Raw genomic sequence first — 22,120 nt, 5'->3', positions numbered from 1 at the left:
TGGCTTCCTACAGAACACCTTCTCCACACACACCTCCCCAATTCATTATTTATTATTATTACTACTATGATTTTTTTTGTCGTGGTGCAGGAAAGAACAGGGGGTCTTGTGCATAGTAGCATGCACATTATCACCGAGCTATAGCCCTAGTCCTTATTTGTATTTTTTATTTTGAACAGAGATCTCATTAAGTTGTCCAGGATATTGCTGAACTAGTTGTCCTCTTGCTTTAGCATCCCATGTAGCTTAATATTGTCAGTATGTGCCAGAAGGCATTGTTTGTTTGCAATCTTTGCTAAACAAGTTGTCTCCTCTTCTGGAGAGTCAGAGAAGCCATAGTCTTAAACTTGGATTTCAGCCATACTCTAAATTCAGCTTTCACATCACTGCAAGAGGCCAAATATTCCCATACTGTTACACAGGCAAATGTTAAAGTGTCCAGGTCAGAAGCCTACACCTGCCTTGGCCAGGATGACAGCACATCTGCAGAAAAGAGTCCTGGATCCCTATCCGGCCCGGCCCTCCACCCTCTACAAGCCTCTGTAACTTTGACACCCACAGAAGCATTCTCAGTTTCATCTTTGATCTGACCTCCTCTCTAGGCCTCCTGGCTTGATTTCCTACAATTTGTATACTTCTTTTCTACAATTTGTACACTTGTCCCCACTGCACTGCTGCTGCCCTGGGTTAGCATTATAAGTCTATACTCTGACTTGGACCATGTGCTTCCATCTTTCCTTGGGGATGATGTGCTGGGAGTCCCACTGGCCTTCCAGCCCTGCTTCTGTGCTAAAACTTTCTGTCTGTGTTTAGATGTTTTATCTGTTGGCCATGTCACACAGCTCCAACTCAACTCATCATTTATATCAAGGCATATCTACTGGCATCATGATCCCACAACAGAACTTGCTAATGCTACATCCACACTTCTATCAATCAGGTTATAAATTTACATATGCTTACAACAGAGAAAGGCATTTCTTTCTTGGTATTTAAGAAATAAAAATGATGTTCTATGCCTGCTCATTTATAAGAATTGATAACAAGAACTCAAACAACTCAGTATCAAAACAAATGTGGCACTAGACCTCAAAGTACCCAACTTGGTCTCCCACTGTCCTAACTCCTTGAGTATTCACAGACAAAAGTACTACTTGAGACACTAAAATAGCATCTTCATTCAATGACAATGATGAGTTATTTGTTGGTACCTAAGATTGCCATACCAGAGGTTTTCCCTAAGGAAAGCAATTGGGAGCTGAACGGCTGCTTTATCTGCTGTGCTGTGAAGCACAGGAGATGATATAGTTAAGGTTCCTTGCACCTACTTTCACACTCAAAAGTGCATGTGTTGAAGGGAATGGTCCAAGGACAGTAGTTGCAAACACATAACACAGGGATGCACACAAGGACAACTTGGTGGAAATGCATCATCAGGTAGATCCAAAGCATAAGAAAATAAGGATGGTGTGGGAATTGTAGGGGGGCACAGAACAAATATAAGCTAGAGGGTACAGAAATACATGCTGAGTACAACTATACCCCAACTATGACATTTGTGGGACCCATTGCAAAATGAAAATATAGAAACCCTTTATTGGGAAATCTTAAATATTTCATGCATGTGACAAAGGACCAGCCCTTCAAAGTAGAAGGCCCTTGGACTGTACAGGCCACTCCCAGATAAAGCTAGGTCTAAGCATGAGGATTAAAGGTAAGGCAAGGTTAAATCTAGGGACTATTGAAACTCTTTAGAAAAGCAATCTTTCCCAGTCCACTTGGCTCTCATAAAACACCACTCTTGGACGATCACAGGGAGACAAATAAATCAGGCCTGGGCCTCCCAATCAGAAGTGGCAATAGAGGGAGGAGCTGATGGGTTGTTATGCTAATTCCAATTTGTTATAAATTTTAGAACAACTTGACCTAAATTATGATTCATTTCAGCACCAGAACTCCAGTTTTAAGTGAAGCCCTCTGATGCTGTTATGAGCATATAACTGATGCCTATGCAAAGAGCATGTTGTAATGTTTCTTTTATAAGGACTATAAATCAAAACATTCAAAACAGTTAGTTTTTAATGCACCATTATTATCAATCTTTAGTTACAAATTTAATGTCTCCTTAGGCCTCGGAGATTATAATACAACCAGAAACATGTGATGATTGTTCAAACATAGAAGATTTCCCCCCAGTATCTCAGTATTTCAACTCTTAAAGAAACAACTTTAAAAGCCTGAGGATGTCTGAGCACACATGTTTAAAGGAGTCCTTAAGAAAGATAGCACTTTTCCCCAGAAGTCTATAAAATTTATTATAACATATTAAGGTTAAAAAAATATATTCACTAATTTTCTGAACACAGTTGTTTTCTGGGATGCACAGTATTTAGGGAACTTAACAAAGCAAAAAAAAAAAAAAAAAAAAAAAAAACAAGACAGGGACTATTCTTTATATTTGCTTATTTGCTTTGAGCAAAGCTAGATTTTCTATGGATCTTAGAACTAGTTGTAGCGGAAAGGGCAACGGGACAAGACATAGCAGGGCAGATATCCTGAGTCCTGTGAAGGAATAGTCAAAGTACAGCCTAGTAGCCTAACAGTTGCTTATTGCAAAAGGCCTGCTTCACAGAGGATCCCCTAACAGGAGTCCCCTTCTGTGGGGCTTTCTTCTACCTACATATCCCTGACATGTTTGGTAGTAAAAGTTCCATCCTTGCTTTTCACTGCTTAAAACCCCTTTTCCCTGGACAGGCTGTTAGGTTTTTGACTCTTGCGGACAAGCTTTCTTCCTGATCCCCTCAACATCTAGAGTGTTCATGCTAATAGTGCCTTTCCACTCACCCAGGAAGAAGAGACTAGAACTCTCAATCAGGGTTTACTGGCATGGCCTGGTACATATTTATTATGCCTACAGATGTCCTACCTGAAAACTAGTTCTTGTGTGTTTCCTAATACTAGAACCACCAAAGCCAACTGGCACACTCATGGGACAAAGAAATGAAACACAGTAGTGAAACCAACACCCAAGGGTGAAACATAGCAGTTCAGAGTGAAAATTTCACAGGTTGCACTGCCATGGTCTAGGAAGGCAGGATTTGAGACAATGCACACAACCGACTATTCTAAGAGTTGTCTCGATGTTGACTCCCCAGCACTTTGATATTTCATGTTTATCCCTAAACAAAGGCCTGCATGTGGAATACTTTCAGACCAGAAAAAATTACCCCAGCACAAAGTCTACCACATTCTTTGTTCTGAACAAAATGTCATGTGCAATGTCATCAAATTCAATGGCATATCCATGTCACCATCCAATCATCCAACCCCAGGGAGTTGGGTGGTAAACATCCATGGTGTCTTAGAGAAGAACAATTCCCAGCAGCTATAGTTCAGTGTTCCATTTCTAACTGTGTGATATTCAACTACTCAACTACAGTGCAGAAAACAAAACAAAATAAAACAAAGGATTCGTCACTGCTAAAATCAGCTTTAAAAAAAAAAGCAAAACCTTTCTATAAAATACAGTACACATAATTAATAATGCAAATCCCCTTAGAATCACAAATTTTAATCAAAGCCACAGATAAAAAATCACTAGAACCCCCCTATGACAACACATCCATTCTAATTCACTGGAAGAGTTACAGTTACCCATTCGCCATTATTATGCCTCGATCCTCCTGTGTTCTTCAGAACTGCCACAGAAGGGACAGTACAATCCATTCAACAAGCTTCTTAGAGATGACAGTTTCAGCTCCAGGAAGATACAGACTTTTATTTTCCTTATTCCTTGCCAAACATTTGATGCAACCAGAAGGACAGGAGAGTCACACCACACTGGTATATCTGGTAAAGTAAGCAGTCAGCTGCAAACCATGACTGGAGAACTGTGACAAGTTTTGAGTCTATAATCCATGCCTTAGAAGAAGTGTACAAGAACCCTAAGGGCATAGTTTATATCTGAAATGACACAGAAACATTTGGATTGTGCTAAACCCAGCCCCAACAAGGCAGAGCAACAATGTGGTGGGGATGGGGTGGGTAAGGCAAGGTGGGATGGACTGAGGGTCTTGGGAATGGTCAGAGCACGCGGCCATTCTGCGCTCATGGAACACAATAGCAAACACAGGACACAATCACAAACATCAGCGAGCACAATTGAGCACGCACACAATGCAACACTAGAATGCATTTTTTTTTAAAGAAAAATGATAGAAAAGATGGTTTCTCACCCCTCAAAACAAAACTGGAACTTTGGTTTACAGGCCCGGCTATGCCCATATGCCCTCCTCGTCATCCTGCGGACGGCCCAAGGTGGGAGGTGCAGAGAGGAGGAGCATCAGAATGAAAGAAGAGAAGGTTAGTCACACCAACATGCACTGAAAGGCACACAATTCTGAACTTTCTGTTTCATCTTAAAAAGCAAGGAAAAAATCCAATCCATAGTGACTTAAGTTCCACATCACTGACTTGTCAAATGCATAACCAAATTTTGTATCTATGGCAACCCCCACACAAAAACATTTCATCCACTGAAGCTGTGACTCTGTCAAGATTGGATTAGGAGATTAAAATTAGTCTACATTAGCAGATGATTATTTTTTTGAAAAGCATATAATCTGAATTGCATATGCTTAAGGAGTAGATTAAACCTTTAAAGCAAGCAGAGAAGTGATTATTGTAATCAAATACCCTTAATTTTTCTTAAGCTTAAAGTATCATTAAAAGATGAAGAAGAATTAAAAAAAAACTTTCTACTTAAGTGGAAGACACTCTGTAGCATGGGATAACTCATATTAATTATTTTACAAAGTCTCACACTGCAGTTGTATTTGTCTCTTTCTGTTAGGTACTCAGCATACAGAAGGACATGTACTGCACATATGGAACGATTAGTTTTACATTTAAAATCAAAGAAGAGTGTAAACATTCAACTCAGATGAAGCTTGCAGAAAGGGTGTTGTTTATTTAATATTGTGTACATCTGTGGACAAATATAAAATAATTTGGTTTGCATTCTGGTTGAAAATATTTCCAAAACGTCTCAAGCTAATTTTGTCCCCTAAAGAAGTGGCCAATAAGCAGCAAGCTCAAATTCTTGAAGATGGTAGCATATGCTCTATGGCAAAGTCCCCTTCAAACCACTCTCTCTGTCACAAGGTGCATTTAGACAGTATGTAGGACAGAGTGGTCCACATGCTGGCCCCACGCATCAGCATCATTTGAGGAGTTTGCAGGACTTGTCGCTTTGTTTTGAAACCAAACAAAAGCAAAAGCAAAAACAAAAACAAACAAAAAAAAAAAAAAAAAAAAAAAAAAAAAACAACTGGAAGTAACTTGGAACATGTCTTCAGACTTGGCTCTTACTATTGCAGTTGTTGGATGCAGTGGTTGGTTGAATCATACAGAAATGCCACACTTTAGACCTCCAAAACAGGAATTTCGCACAATCCAATAAGTGGTTTCATATACTTCAGTAAATGAAGGTACATTTTTTTTTTTAACTGTTTGAGGGTTCAGATGTATATATAGTCTTTGAACTGATTCCCTATACAGTTTCCCCCCTTTGTTTCTATTATGAATTTAAAATATTATTTTGAGAAAAGATGCAGAGACTTTAGATTGCCAAAAGAATCAGTGGTCCACAAAACTTCAGGATTCCTTTTGGGACTCTCAATGAAGAGACTTTGAATTGGATAAGTCAGTCTGAATCTTCACATGATAATTCAGATAGAAAAACATCCTGGCTGAAAGTAAGTAGATGGATCAATTGGCAGGAGTATATTTATTTCCTAGCCAGTGTTTTGGCTACATATTTCTTTATCCCTGCGGGATGGAGGAGAGTTATTGTCACACTCACTGAACTTCCTGTCCATCTCTGGGGAAGAGCAAACTTAATGTTCCTTTTCATGTTAATAAAGAAAACAAGTTTGCAGCAGGGCACCCCAGGGGACCTAGGCACCTGTGAACTCAATGCAGAATTTCAGTGGGTATGTGTGTAAACATACTCTCTGAATAGAGGCCCTGACTTTCATCATATCGGAACACCCCCCCACCCTCAACTCACTTCTGTAGGAAAACTCCAGGCATGGAAAGATGCTACAATTTGCCAGTTACAAAACAAAATTGCAAGATTTTCTGTAAAATGTAGCCCACAGCCCCCGCTGACCGCTTCCTAAATGGTTGTCAAAAAACTTAGCTTGCAGAACAATTTATTTCATTTTGCATTTAAAACCCAACAGCACATTTACATGGAATTTGTTCCAAGTCCATTCATACAGGGTTTCAATTTCAAAAAGAGAAGAAAGAAAAGCCAATGCCACCAAAATCTGCCACTGCTTTCCTAACAGCGAAGTGTGGTCTAATGCAAATTACTTTTAGCAAATTAAATATATTAAAGAGTGGTAATTAATTATGATTGAAACAGACAGGAGTTGTAGCTTGAAAATATACACTGCCAATATCACTACTGTTCCTCGTCCACCATAGGAATAAAAAGGAGCTCCCAGATGTCGAGGGTTATTAAAAACCAGATGTTGAGATCGATGTCTTGAACGCTAGTGGATAAAGTAAAGAAATATGACAGCCCAATATAAACTCAGCTAACATTTAACATGGTAGAAATATGGATAAATTCCTCGCAAGAACTGAGAATATTATGTATTTTTAAAAGTTCTTTATTTTCAAATTTTCACCAGGTTTTAGAAGAAAATAGAAAGGGAAATCGTGGCCATTTCTGGTCTTTCTTGTCTTCAAAGCATAAACATGAACTGCCTCTCATCACCAAGTCCTTTGGGCCAGAGTGTCCCACTTGAGAAATAAATGGCAAAGATGCAGGAGCTGACCTGAGGCAGCTCCATGTCTTCCAGACATTTGCAACTGTCTGACCACTCTCTGCTTACCTGTCTTTGTGCAAATATTAAGCTCTTTAGCAACCTTACCTCACAGAAATGTAAATCTGGAGATGAGGGGGAAAAACAACAACAAAAAACAAAACAGATATGGACACTGGATCCCTAACTTACTGCTGTATCATTTAGAGATGCTTAGAGTTTCAAAATGCAACTGAGCCTGTTTCCTCCTCTGATGTTTCTATTTCTAGTGGCTTTTCTAGATGCTAGCCGATGTTTGATTGATCCCTGGTGTGTCCTTTGTAAGCAATTGCTCTGCCGGAAGTTGCCAAAATAACTGGATGGGAAGAGACTGTTCTAGTCCATCAGTCATCTGTTTGCTTTTGTGTCTTGCATCTGAAGCTGGGAACAAGCTCTACAGATTGAGCCAAGAGAAGAGACCACAAAACAGCCAGTTCTGAGGTTAGAAGAGGCTTAACTGTCAAACAACCTCAGGATGTGTCTACAGCTCTGAGGATGATGTGACGGACAAGAGGCCTTGATGGAAATCCTACAGTCCAGATGCCAGGCTCTAATGGGATTCTCTAAATACTGAGATAAAACAAATTCCTCCCTAGATGGGCTGCTCTCTGTGGGTTTGTTGATGACAAGATCTAGAAGCAAAGGAACTGAGTCATTGTTGACAAGTCAAAAGGCTTGTTGCTGCTGCTGCTGTGTGTGTATGTGGGGTGGTGGTGGTGGTGGTATTTATTAGCCCATCAAGGAAGCTCTGAACAGGAACCTGATAGCTAGGCATGATAAATGGCCCAGGGTAAGCCTTTAATGGGCCTCTATTTTAAAGTGTTAGGTACAGCAGGTAGGCAAACCCAAGCCCATCCCTGGGTGTTTTCTAAAACTTTGGTAGTTCCTTTTGAGTTACTAGACTGATTTTTTTCCTCTTAAAGCTAAAGGATTAACTTCTTAATAAAGACCTTATTGTCACACCTATTGCACCTAGAAAAGAGGGAGAAATCAAGGGAGAGTCACTTTCAGTGGCTTTTGAGGGAACCTACCACTGTCTGCAAGTAGTGAGCCTCACCCCTGGTCAGGAGTGTGGGGTGGCGGTCAGTGAGAGCTCTCAACAGACCTTCCCTTACCCCTACTTTTGATCTTGGTTCTCTGAAACATCAAGTCACAGAAGCAGGGCTACAGGTTCTAGAAAGTCATACCCTCTTGACACTTGTGAGGCAAAGTGTGTGAAGGAAAACAGGATTGGAGAAAGCCAGTGAGCCTTGCAGGACACCACATCTTCTCCCATATTCATGTCCAAACCTTCCCTCTAAAGACTGTATCTGTCCCATTTATGGATGCTTGGTCTATGGATCAAGTCTCCACCTAGGGAAATGAATTAAGTATGGCTGTGGCCTCATAAGTGACTTCTATTTGTTTCCACCTGTAAGACCCATTGGCAGACATGTTCCCCAAAGGATAAAAATCCCAGGCAGGTTCACAGACATGTTCCTGGCTGTTTAAAGTACAAACGCGTGCTCATTTCTGTGCTGTCACAGTCACAGTTTCACTATGGCTGCCAGATAGAGGTGCCAGGTAGTTTTTTAATAGATATAGGAAGGTGAGCTGAGAGGAAAATGAGGCAAAGCACCAAAGAACATCTGGCAGGTGCTATGGAGCCAAGGTAATATTCCAGGCTGGTCAAGTAGAAACGTGTCCCTTTTTGACTGTCTGAGCTGAAGCCTAGAAAGCACATTGGATCCCCCTTTGGTGCCTGTTGATTCTGCTTAGCTCATCTCTGAAATACTCTGAACTGTGCACTGACCCCTCCCCGCATGGTGGTGATCCCATTTGGTGGATGATGCTACAACCTAGGTCTGGTCCCCTGATTCTTGGAAGAAAGGATCTTCACAGACCATGGGACTTGTTTACATGGATGTATCAACAGTACTTCAGATAAAGTTTCCTTGTCTCTGTGAGGAAGGTCAGCGCATTTACTCCTTTCAGACTGCCTGACAAGTTCCCAGACACAGGAGTCAAAGAGATTTTTATAAATGAGTACCGATGCCAGCTTCAGTCTTCTATTTTAAATGACTCTTCTGAGAGCGAATGGTGCCTGCCTCCCAGAGTTACCTAGGCTTGAGGATCACTGCCCTGTGTCTCCACAGACTATTTTGTCCTTTCTATCACAACAAGCTCCATCCAGCCTCCCCTGGCTCATTCTTCTCGCCCTACCTGGCTGACTGGGAGATGACTGGAGTGGTCCACATTTTAAAAGGCACACCGAGGCATGCCTTAGGATAGAGGCAGACTGGACAGCCCATGAAGCAAGGTGGACTGATCTCAGGAAGACCAATCAAGGCTGCTGTGGAAATACCCTTGTTAAGGTACTTGGAACATTATAGACACTTTAGTGGCAGCCTTTTCCTTTCATTTTTAACTTGGAATCTTCTGGTACTTATTCAAAACTTTAGTTCCAAATAAGAACTTTATCCTTATTTCTTTCAAGAGAAATAAATTAGAAGAAGCCAGTCTCTGGTGAATAGATCCAGTTCTCCAGCTGAAGAGGAAAGTGCTGGAAGGCTCTCCATTGGCCAATAATACTGTTTGGGAGCACAGAGTCAACATCTGCTAAAAGCCGAGCCACTGCCAGATAGCCATAAAAAGGGGGGGGGAGTGAAGACAGGCTTTATTTTTGCTCCTTCATCTATCAGTCATTAACACTTGGCTTTGTTAAACACAGTAAAAATTTGTGTTTTTGACATGGCTCTGGCTGGAATATTTCTTGGCTGGTGGGCCACCAAATCTCCTAGATTTTTGACTTTGCATTTCCCCCATTACTTACATACAAATATGGTATCCACTCGAGTCCCATACTTCATGGGGTGCCAGGATAATTAAATTAAATAATGAATATTAAACTATTTTCAACTGGACACATCCCTTGTGTCGGGAATCTTCTGGCATTTCCTCAGCTCATTAGCAGATAGATGCCCTGATCAGACTGGTTATGGTGCCATTATTTCACGAATAAGTTGTTTTTTTTTTTTTATTAAGTAACTATCAGATTTTGTGAGTGAATGCAGAGTATAGTAATTAGAAGATGCCTTCAGCCCCTTCCCCTCCGTCGTCCCTTTATCTTTGAAGAGCTGCAAGTGCCTGGAGTGTGTAAGTCAAGCACGATCCTCATTACATCAGTTCAAGGGGGGAAAAAGAGGCAGTGGTATTCAGCAATACAAAATGGATTTCCCTGTTTCCTGGCACTTCAAGGTTGGCCACCCCCTTTCAATAGAGGGTTGACATGCTGCCTGTTGACAAATGTGACTGGATTAAAGCAGCACGTTGAAAGGGAATCCAGCCTCTGATGTTGCCAAGTTCCACCTACAGACAGGCTGGGGAGTGCAAGCTGGGCTTGAAAGCCCTGCTGACTGGAAAGATACACGGCAACAAATCTCTTAATGAAGCCCTAATACTGCAAACACAGTGTAAAACTAAAACAACCCAGTAAAGGGAAAAAGCTCTGATTTAGCCCAAACAGAGCAAGAGAGTAGGATCACGAATAGGTGCTAGTCTCCTTTGAGGAAAAGATTTTTCTATCCAGAGGGTCCCAGCACATCAAGAAGTTCTTTTCCCACACTTTAAGACCATCCCTGCATGGTTTATCAGGACTTGCCTCATGTGCTTACACAGGAGGAATTAACATCACACCCAGATTAAAGAGCTCTGGCAATAATCTGCAGAACTCAGTGCCTGCTAACTTGCCTGTTTCCCTGGGTCTAGAATGTCTGGGTGAGCATGCAGCTGCTAGCTGAGGAAAGAGGCCCTGAAATCCTCTTTCCTCAGCATTTGTCCCTACTTCCCTCTTTACCCATGACCTCACATGTCTTTCCAGAGCTCCTGCTCTTAAAAGTAAGCAAACACATAGACTTTCCCTTTTCATTACTAGTGGTGAGAAATTGCAAAGGCCTCTTGGCATATATTTTGGTGGCATTGAGGATTTCTGATAGTCATTGGGAAGATCATGAAAAAATGGTATTTGTGCTATCTTCTTAGATCATATATTTATTTTTTAATCTGCTGAGTTTTAAACAAAATGTATTCTAATCTACTTGTGACCAAAGATGCTCAACAAAAGGAGCAAGTGGCTCACAGAATGTAGTTCCATGGACACATTAGGTGATCACTGGCTCAGCCACGAGTGGCCGTGGCAGAAAGCTCTGAACCCTTATGTCACCCCAATATACAACAGCACGCAGAGAAGAGCTCATCATGGGCTGCTGGATTTTAAGCCAAAAGCTGAAGCATCTTTCAGAAAGAGGAACATGAAATCAAATTCTCAACACACAAAACAAACAAAAACAAAAAGTAAAGTGCTTCCTCTGGCAAACGAGACACACTGGCTAAAATGAATAGTGATATTAAGAGCCTTGAACATAAAACTTCTCATCAGGTCACTTCATGGAGAACTAGACATGACTGAGTCTCTCCTCTCCCCTCCTCTCATCTCCTCTCCTCTCCTCTCCCCTCCCCTCCCCTCCTCTCTCTCTTCTCCTCTCCCCTCCCCTCCCCTCTCTCTTCTCCTCTCCTCTCCTCTCTCTTCCCCCTCCTTTTTCTTCCTTCTCTCTCTTTCCTCCTCACCCCTGCTCTTCTAAAATTATATTTTTATAAAAACACTCTGGTTAATTTTTCTTCCGTGTAGCGAACATGAAAATATATTTATACACACACATACGCAGGAGAGAAGTTTCTAGTTGAACATGATTGTGTGAGATTCTTCCATATGTGGAAAAGTCCCCAGTTCATCTGACACATAGCGATACATACATATATACACACAGGACTCTGTGTATACATTTGTCCCACACCCATTTAACCTCAAAACATAAAATAAATTCTTTTTTTTCCTTTCCTAAGCAAAAGCTAAGAATAACAACATTACATATAGAATTCATCTTCTGGGGGCCACAGAGAACACTGAACTCTGTCAGAACTCAAAGGGCTTTGTTCTGGCTATCTACTATTGAAAGCATAGGAACACCAATTAAAGGCCCCAATCTCATATTTCACAAAGGGCAGAGGGGTCTCCAGGGCTTTCCAGTGGCTCTGTTGGAAGTCACAGGGACCAGAAGGCACACTGAAAGTACCGCCTTTCTTTGGGGACATGGGTTCTATCAGATTCTCATCCTGTGCACAGAAAACAGAAGAGGAAAGCTTGTGGGGTTTTCTGGACAGAAAGCTATGGGGCCTGGGTGGTCCTCTGCCTCCAGCCATGACCTCACTGAGGGGCTACTTGTCCAGCTGGTTTCAAATTCCTCTTTAACTGGAATGCTTCCTAGGAACCTGAGTACTCTACCTACAGCAGATAGATACTCCAGGTTCAGGTGTGAGCTCTGCATGAGGTGGGAGGGCCAGAAGGCAGGAACTCTCCTTCAACTCCCAGACTATAACAAACCTAGAAATCTTTGGTAAATGGAAGGAGAGAAACAAGGACACATTTGGGGCCTAGAAGCCTCAAGACTAAGGCAATGAGTGCTATAGTCCTTGACGAAGGTCATAGGTCAATGCCCCTGGCATCAGCCTCTGTGTCAAAGTACCACATCCAAGAGGCAAGGCATGCTGAGAGCATACACAGTAACCAGTGGCAGCAGAGAGAGGGCCAAAGATCACTGTAGCTGAAGACAGAGTCTAGAAACTTGCCAAGTGGAGTGGGTCAAAAATTTGTGCCACCAATTTTCTGGGTATAGATGACCAGAGCAGGCCCTCTAAAGTCAGAATGCAAAATGAAAAGGCCAGCATCTGCCAGGGGATAGTCACTACTTGAAAGTATCTCAGTGTTCTGGCTGAGTGGAAGGCAGGCCTGGCTGGGCCAAGGAAAAATATCTCCCCCTTACTTTGGAAACCTCAGTTTCTTTAGGTTCTCATGTGTGCCAAAGTTCAAGGGTGAGTGAGGAATGGCATGTGGGTTCTAGTAATCCTCTACTAAGAGTGCTCCCTGGTCTCCAGCAACACTCTTGTTCTGGGTCAGTTTTTTCTTCTACTTGAGAATCTCATGCTGGTGAGCCCATAACAATAGTAGAGCTTGCAAGCCTTACTTCTATCGACAAAGTGATAGCAAGACTATAGAAGAGTAAAGGGGGATCTGGGGAAATGGCATGGGAGACACAAAACAAAGAGTGGACAGAAAGAAACAAAAATTGGGGCAGATGGGAAAGAAATTGACAAGATATTTTAATTCAACTTTGGGTGTAAAGACCACACTATTAGATAAAAAGTACTATTTTCAGCAAGGACGAAAAAGCATGTTTGCATTCTAGAAGCAGTGGGTCTGATTTGGCCATGCAAGCATAGACAGGTGTCTCTGTACTGAAAAATCCATGTGGATACCCACAGAGTTTGCAACCAATGCAATTAGAGCACAGACACTTGCCTTGGGGTTTTGAGTTTCATGTGTTTATTTTTTTAACAAATTTATTTTATTTTTTGTTTATGTATGCCTGTAGGCATCAAGGTATATACATGTGAGTGCAGGTACCCATGGAGGCAGAAGAGGGCACAGAGTCCCCTGAAGCTGGAGTTATAGGTTATAGGCTACAGGTATAGGTTATGGAGTTATAGGTTACAGGTAGTTATAGGTTATGGAATTATAGGTTACAGGTATCTCCAAGCCACTCATGTCAATGCTGGACATTGAACTTGGGTCCTATGGAAGGGCAGCAAGTGCTATTTATCACTTAATTAATCATTTCTCCAGCCCAGTTATGTGTCTTTGGATCATGAATAATCTCTCCAAATACCAGTTGTTAAACTGTGTAACAGGGATACTTCTGCCTGCCCTTCTTTTTCACACCTATTACAGGAACGGATCATTTTGGAAACATTAATTGAATGTACACTTGGGAGTCAGACAAATAAAAATGTGCTTCACAACATCCAACAAAGAACATCAACACAGAATTCAACCACCTAGTATTTTTTTTTTCTATAATTTTAATAAGTGTTATGTCTCCATTCTCCTGGACTCTATAGCTCTTCTAGAGAAGTAGAATTTCTGTAAGTAAAATAAAAAATTTCAAGGTCTGGAAATCATGCAGGTAGAGAGATGCACTTAGACCCCTCATCTCCTGGACTTGGGTTTTCCATTCAGTGAATGAGGGTAGGAGATGACAGAAACCTGTTATACTGGTCTCTTAAAGTGTTGTATACTCTGGGGCTTCTAGCTCTAAAATGCGCAGGTTCTGTGTCCCTGAGGTCCACTTCCACACTGTAATCAGAGCATCATGCCTTTACATGTACAGCTACATTTAGAATGAGGAAGCAGTGAGACCTTAAAGACCAACCATCACAACCCAGTACCCAGTATAGCAATGTGGAGATTCCTAGATACACAAGTGCTGGCTGAACTGGCCTGACTATTCTTGGTCTAAGTGTGCATATCACTGTGCCATGCAGATTTCTCATTGGTGTGGTGAGTACAAATTTGGGAGACAATGGAAATCATTACTAAATTTGCCCTTTTCTGGGATAGCAAATGTTATATGATGCCCACAAAAAAGAAATCAGAGAGAGACTTGGTATCACCAATATGCTTTATAGCAGAGAAGGACACTATGTAAAGAAAATAACAGGTGTGGAAGGCATTTAAGAGAGACTGTGCTGTCATTCGGTTTTATGAAATCAATTTTGGTAACTTCAATACAAGTTGAATCACCTTCTTTGAATTCCCCCATGACAGCGCCCCTTACCAGCAGGAAGTAGTTTGGAAAGAATGACGCCCAAATTCCCCAATATTGTGTATAAATGTTTGTTTTCATTTAATTGGACTTTGTTATATAAAATAAAATAAAATAATAAAATAAAAAAAAAGTTGAATCACTAATGCGTCTCGGGAATGCTCCATTTCCTTTGGTCTTTACTGTGTCATGGAAAATATTTCTATGTCCTTTGTGGCTACTTCTTGGCTAAAAGGGCTTCCTACGTTATTGATACATTGTTGGAATGTTCTTTTATACTTGGACATAACTGATGGCTGTAGTTATCCCTGGGTGATTGGCCTCTAGTTCTGAACTGCTCCTTTCTTAGGTAGTGGTTAGACCATTTGAATGTAGCACTGTCATGACTTCCCCAATTGCTTCTCCAAACAAATTCTCCTAGCTCCTTATTCACTTTGCAGTCACGGATGAGCTGTGTATTTAGAGTGCTCTTGATTTCCTGAGTCCCCACCATAAATGGCTCCTGTGGTTCTGATCATCTAGGTTCTTGGTGAGGTAACTCAGTCTCCAGGAAATTAATGCAAGAGGCACTTTCACTTTCCACTATGTGAACTACTAGGGTTAGTGCCTAAAAGTCTTCCTTCCCATAAAAGCACTGTTAGAAATGGAATCAATCATGTTTTAAACCAGGTAGTCTCTTTTCCACCCAATATCCCAAGCGCAATTTCGCAAAGCATAGATGTTACAAAAAACAAAACAAAATGAACAAACATTAAAACCATGATCAAATAAGTCTGGGAAATGCAGCATTAAATAAAATTGGAGAGCGTTCTTTATAATATGCCATTTTAGATCCTTTGATCTGCTAATGGCATCAGGATGCCAAGAGATAGAGTTAAAATATACAGTACTTTCCCAAAATTCTTGGCCCACCAAATCTTTGTCTCGAGACTCCCCTCAGGGGACTAATGTTCTAGAAGGTACTTGGGGGGAATGTGGAAAAAGAATCTAAGTCTGTAACAAGTGCCTGGAAATCCTTGTGTTTATGAGGAAAATTGAGTTTCTCTGGAAACATAGTTCCTCACTTTTGTGTCTTCCAATATCTTCACAAACCTCAGGAAACAATGGCAACAGTTTGTAGCCCAGCCACTTGCCTAGAAGACATGGTCGGTTGAACCCAAAGACTACCAGCCAGCCAGGGCTGGAGGACTCATAGGAGGAGATTATTTTCCTTGAAGTCAGCTGAGCTAAGTCTGCACAGTAGACACCAGACAGAATCTCACCCAAACTAACTGAGTGTCTAGACTCTCAGGATGCCACATACTGATACAGGCTTTTCACTTCCTGTTAACAAGCAGCACCACTCCCAGGGGATCACTATGCATACCCTACACCAGCATGCATAGGGGTAGCTCCACCCTCAGGGCATCTCTATGCACAGCCTACACAAGCATGCATAGACTTTCACATCTGCCACACTCTGTGACTGAGTTCTATAATGATGCCCATGTTGACATCTAGGTTGTTGATACAGTGCCAGAGAGGGCACCATTTTCTAAATTTGGTAGCCATGATCTAACGGGGTATCTGGCTTAGGAAGTCTAATAATTCCATCTCTGAGGCCAACTGAATATTGCCCACTGAGATGGTAAAATGTGGTAGACTTAGTGACTCCAACTTAAAACTGTATTGCTGGGGGACAGGGATAGCCAGGGTGGCCTTCTGGCATGCATGGTTCAGAAGGAATGCCAATGTGAGGTCTGTAGGCCTCCCACCAATGAAACCTCACACTGGCCTTTCATGGGAGAATGCCAAGGAACAAAGAGCAGTGTGCCAAAGGGCAGTAGCCAAGTCGGGGGAGGGGGACAATCTCAGATATGCTGGGATGAGCAGGTGTGAGCATGCAGTGGTAAGGGCAAAAACAGAATACATAAAACCAAATAAAAACAAGGACATGTAAGGTAATGACATACAATTAATCCTTCCATTTTCTGGGTCACCAGACTCTAGAGCTGTTTCAGAGGGTTGCAGTCCATGAATGGGGTGGGGGCTTTCTGTACATGGCTTTGGACATCTAAAAGGTCTATGAGGAAACCTCTGCAGTGCTGGGGTCTCTGAGAGTAAATTCTTCAGGGTACAAAGGTTGGGCACTCAATGGTGTGTGCACTATATAACTGGCTCCCTCTGGAGTTTTATTCCTGACAAAACAATCTAAAGGCTAGATCTTAACTAACTTCCCTGGGATGCCAGTGATGAGAATTGAGAGAGGAACTTCCCAGCCAACACTGACACTCCACACAGTTAATACCTCAGTGCTTCTTGCCAGTATCTGAGAAGTTCTGTGCCTTTTTCTAATGCCCCACATCTACTGGATTTTTTTTTTATACAAACCACATTGTGATCATACATAATAAAGGTACAGTAAAGGAAAATGAACTACTAATATTGACTATATTGTTATTATTTTGCATAATTTCTTAATTTGCACAGGAGTCACCATCAGTAGTTTTAATACTAGACACTATAGTTTTTGCATGTAGTGAATAAATGAATGTGAACACAGTTGAAAACTGCAGGAACTTCTTTTTTTTTTCCTGTTTTTCTTTTGTCATTTCATCTTTTCACTTGTTTTCCTTAGTTAAGGGAGAAGATAGGTCCCAAAGCAAATAAACCAGGCTCCTTAACATCACTGACAAAAGGCCAGCAAAATGGCTTTGTCCTTTTGGCATTTTAAGTCACCATTCACTTGCATCGCTGAGGGATTTTCTAGGAGAGTGCTCAGCAAACTCAAGGTTTCTCTGGTTGCCAAGCTCTTAGGAAGAGAGTACTTTCTTTCAAAACTTGGAAAGAGACATTCCAAAGTAACTAGCCATTAGATAGGAGCCAGCAATAGGCTGCATATCTATGAAAGAAGAAAGGAGGGAGGAAAGAAAATGCATAACATAAACAAGAAAAGACAAAAGCTTAAAAAGGAAGGAGAAAGGAAAACATTTAGATTCCTTGAGTGATGGAAATAAATACCAAAGCTATTAGTTTCAGTTCAAAGAACGTATCACTTTATGCTGTTTATTATTTCTTGAGGGTTATTTATTTTATCTTAAAATATCCAAAGCATAAGAGGGGTCCTAGAGGTAAGCAGTAATGAAACTGACCTGGTCCGGAGAGGGCCTGTGGTTGGAATGCTGTGACCTCCCAGGAGATCGGTGGTGGTGGTGGTGGTGGTGATGGTGGTAATGATGATGATCCTCATCATAGTTGTCTGCCATTAGCTTCATTCTGTTCTGGGTCTGTGCAGAAGGAAAACCAGGAAAGAGCCCATCAGGAGCTAGACAACAAGGCCCACAGACCCAGGGCACAGTGACAGCACCTTTACCTCCTTCTGGAAGTTCTCATTTCTAGGCACACTGAAACCTAACCAAGAAGCTTTGGTGAAGGAAGCTTTAGTCACACTCTTGAAGCTAGCTACATGACACCTGTATTTTTCAATGCTCTTTAAAGGGGGGATGGATGCATCCTAAGGTACAATCAGAGATCCAGAGTGAGTTAGCAACCACAAGGTGCTCACAGTCACATCCAACATTCTGGAGAATCTCAGAAGGAAGCCCTGGAAGAAATGCTGGGAAAGGGCTGTGTGGAAATGTAGAATGACAACCAATGTTCTCAAAGGACAAGGAAGGGAAGTCCACTCCAAAGCTGCCAAATGCAGGGACACTGATGGAGATGGCTCACTGCTACAATGAAGACACTATCTTGGACAAGGCTGGCTACAGACATTTAGCTGCCATTGTTCTTTGAGGGAAACTGGTGCAAAGTCAGTGGAAAACAAGCTGACTGCTCTAATCACGTGGTATTTGTCCATAAGGGAGACTGGGAGTCATAGTTAAATCTAGAGCCACAGGGCTGTGTTCCTTCATGATGCAGGGCAAGAAGCAGAGCAGGAATGAACTGGCTTAAGGAGGCTACAATAGCACAAACAATGCCTGAATCCTGCTGAAAAGGGTGGAAGAAATTAGCTCAGCTGGAAAGTCAGGGAGTCCGGATTTAAGAATAGCACTGCCCAGATTCAAATATTTCTCCACCTAACTTGGTGGTTGTGTCGTCCTAAGGTGGTTAACTGTTCCTAAGCCTCAACTTCCTTACCTCTAAAATGGGAGGGATCCTTCCTGGGATTGCTGTGAGGTGTGAGTGTCAGTCAAATGTCTTTGCTACCTTCATTGTGGCCATTCTTTGGTGTAGAACGTTCTCCTTTGTGTATGCTGTGTCCTTGGCCTGCAATTTCTCTCCTTGACTTTTCCTTCATCCTAATTCCCGAGTCTCACTAATTCATAGCATTTTATGCCACAGCCTACTCTTGTCTTTTTCTCTTCCTTCCCTCTTTCCTTCTCTTCTTCCCTCCCTCCCTCTCTCCCTCCCTCTCTTTCTTCACTCCCTTTCTTATTTTATTCTCTTTCTTTTCTTTCTCTATAGTAGTGCTAGGGATTGAACCCAGGGCACTGTATATACTAAGCACATTTTCTGCCACGCAGCTACACTCTCAGCTACCCTTGGAGCTTGGATTGCAGAAACAGACACCAGGCTGATACTGTTGCAGGGGGTGGCTAAAAGGATGAAGGATGCTGCCATGCTAGACAAGGGTTGCATGTCTTTCTTCACTAGGAAAGGTCACCAAGAGTTGAGGATATAGTGTGGGTTGGCAAAACAGTCCAAGATGATAGTGAACCATCAGTACTCTCTCTCAGGGAGCCAGGAATTGGGGGCCAACAGGGCTCCCAACCAGTCAGAATTTTACTGTGTTATATAATAAGTATTTAATAATAAAAAGCATTGTGAACCAAAAAGAGTGCATGCTCACAGTAATTTTCATGTACAACTGTGCTTTCCAAATTTTCCTTGGAGGAAATATTACTACTGTCATTTGGCAGACAGTAAAGGAAGACATGGGCTTTAGCCCCAAGAGCCATTTCTTAACAAAGGCATGGGCATTTCTAGGTCTTCCAGTTTTCACTCTCCAGGCCCCTATTCTTGTCTGGCTGCTAGTAGAGAAGGCAAACAGCTAAACAGGTAGAAACAGCTATACTTTAAGTACCCAGCCAGGGTCTGTTAAGCTTTAGAAATACATTATGTCCCAGCTCTACATGCCAAAGGATGCCTCCTGATTTATTCATTCCATCTTTTAAAATGTGTACGTTATTTGAAAGGTCCCAAGTGTGCATAAAAATGCATGTGTATGGTAAAAATCATATAAAAAGACCAACTTAAAAATTAAATTAAAAAATCCCAGGCAACTTTTGGCAGCTGATAGCATTTCCATCCTTCATTTGTTCATTTAATGTGTCAGAAGACCCAATGAACAAATTAGGCCTCTGAGAAATAGCAGGGCAGGTAGTAAAGCCCTTGTGGACAAGACCCCCCTTAGTACTCCTGCCATTAGAATGAGATGCTGAAGTCCAGCATTCACACCTAAAATCCCAGTATTGCTATGGGGGACTGTACTTTTGAACTCATTGACTAATAAATCTGGAACAGTTTCTTCCAAATAGAATTCTATGGGCCTGAAGGGAGCTATGAGATCTATGATGGTGGAGGAGGAAGGGGCAAGCCCAAGAATGAGTGATCGAGCTAAATGAACAAATAATAACACTGCTATTGTAAACATCATAATGCCCTATCTTTCAGGAGAGCCACTGTGACTTTATGAGGTCATTCTCTTACGAGCGACAATCCTAAAGCTCCCTACCTTTGAACTGTGTTCCATAAAAGAATGCGCAAACTAAACAAGATGCTATATGCAGCCCTAAATGTGTCTGCTGAAATGAGGTGTTGGAGAGTAGGCATGTCATGGGATGAAGACTGTAAATGAATGATGTCATCTCTCCAATTTGGTGCTGAAATATAAATAAACCACATTGTTCATATGAATAGCAGATCTGGGGGAAATGTACACAGAGCAACTGTGAGCGGAAGGGGCTTCTTTTGATTAGTCTGCGAGGAAGAGAGAAGAGTGTGAAACAGAGGTGAAAAAAATTAAGCTTGGTCTGATACTTCAGACTATTTTTATTTATCTTGCTTGTAACATATCTCTTAAACTGTGACCGATTTCTTACAGCCTGCGTGATCATGTTATGTCCCATAAAACAACTGAGCAATCTGGCTCCTTTAACGTAAATTGAAAATAGACCTCTTTTTGAATGCCGCCCCCACAATGTGCATGACTTGCCCTCATCCCTGCCCAGTTATATTGTTTTTCTACCACACAATGGAAAGCCCAGGAGGATAAGAAATGGTAAAATAATACTCCTTAATGGTCAATGAAAGAAAACCTGGAGAAAGTTTTTTAACAAGGATTCGAACAAGGATGACAGCTGTTCAAACTCCATACAAGTTCAGCAGATGGTCCAAGTAGAATGGTTCATGTCCCTATAACCAAAGAATACATGAAAGGCCCACCACAAAGTAGCAAGTCTTTGGGGCAGACCTAACTGAAAATTCAGAAAAACTCATGGGGAGTAGGAGATAGACCTTTCTGTAATAGAGCACATAGGAACATCATTTAGTGATTTATTGGGGTCCCAACCTGTCACCCTGAGGCTTCCATCTCTGGCCATCTGTATTAGACTCTTTTAGCTATATGTGACACCTGGAGCTACTAGTCATGTCAATTTGTTCTTTGTAACTGCACCTAGTACCTACTCACCCAAACACCTCATTATGAATAAGGAGTACCTAGGTGTTATGAAATGCATTTTCTTACTGTTCCCTAGCCTTGGGAAGATCAGGGGACTTTGGAAGGCTTTTACCAGTACCAAAAGTCAACCTGGAAAACTAAGACTTTATCCATTAACTAAAATCCTTGATGAACACCGTGTGCTCAAAGGTGCTAGATACTGTAGCCCCTGACATTTCTGAAGGCTTTATCCATGGAGCTTTCAAAACAAGATGAAAATCCTTGATTGACTAGTAGATGCCATAGCTCAATGACAATATGTAGCTATAAAAGTGTAATACTAAAACTTTACACATATCTTAGCCAGGTGGCAATAAGGAATCAAGCTTTGATCAGTCATCTGGATGATATTAGCACTAAAACCTACATAAGTGTGGTTTAAAAAAGAAGGAAAGATGCATAGAATAAGATTTATTACTGTGAGAAATGAAGACAACACTGCATCATGGTAATTACAGGATTCTTCTATCAGGCTTCCTTTTCTCCCTGTTTCCCAGCAGGGGAATCGAAAACATTCCATGTCTCTCTTTCTACCTGATTTGAGAACAATGGGTAGTTCTTGTCTGCAAGTAAAAGATGGGAAACCAGTTGACAACCACAGAATGAGAAGGGCGGATGGGGGCTCTGCTGAATGCCCATGAAGCTTAGATAACAGTGAATCTTAACTGAGCAGGATTTGCATTTCCATGATGACGTCAAAGTGGACAATAAAAATAAGCAGGAGCTGGAGAGACTATAGGACTCAATAGACAGAGGTCTGTGTAAGAGTAGGAGTCTAAACTGCCAGGTTAAATGTATGGCTAGAATGTACCTATCAAAATTTGGGGGCTGGGAGGATAGCTTAA

At 41.6% G+C, this 22,120-nt stretch overlaps 1 protein-coding gene across 1 annotated transcript in view; it reads right to left on the bottom strand.

Moving 5' to 3' along the window:
- The window catches only part of Erc2 (ELKS/RAB6-interacting/CAST family member 2), an 877,816-nt gene that overhangs the window by 152,998 nt on the left and 702,698 nt on the right, over nt 1–22,120 (bottom strand). The window contains exon 18 of the mRNA XM_051176767.1: nt 17,704–17,838. Within this exon, the coding sequence (XP_051032724.1) occupies nt 17,704–17,838 (135 nt within the window). The remainder of the gene's footprint in view (nt 1–17,703; nt 17,839–22,120) is intronic.

This window comes from Phodopus roborovskii, unplaced genomic scaffold, assembly GCF_943737965.1.
Source record: "Phodopus roborovskii unplaced genomic scaffold, PHOROB, whole genome shotgun sequence".
In the NCBI taxonomy this organism is placed as follows: Eukaryota; Metazoa; Chordata; class Mammalia; order Rodentia; family Cricetidae; genus Phodopus; species Phodopus roborovskii.
This window is presented reverse-complemented; position numbering and strand designations above follow the sequence as displayed.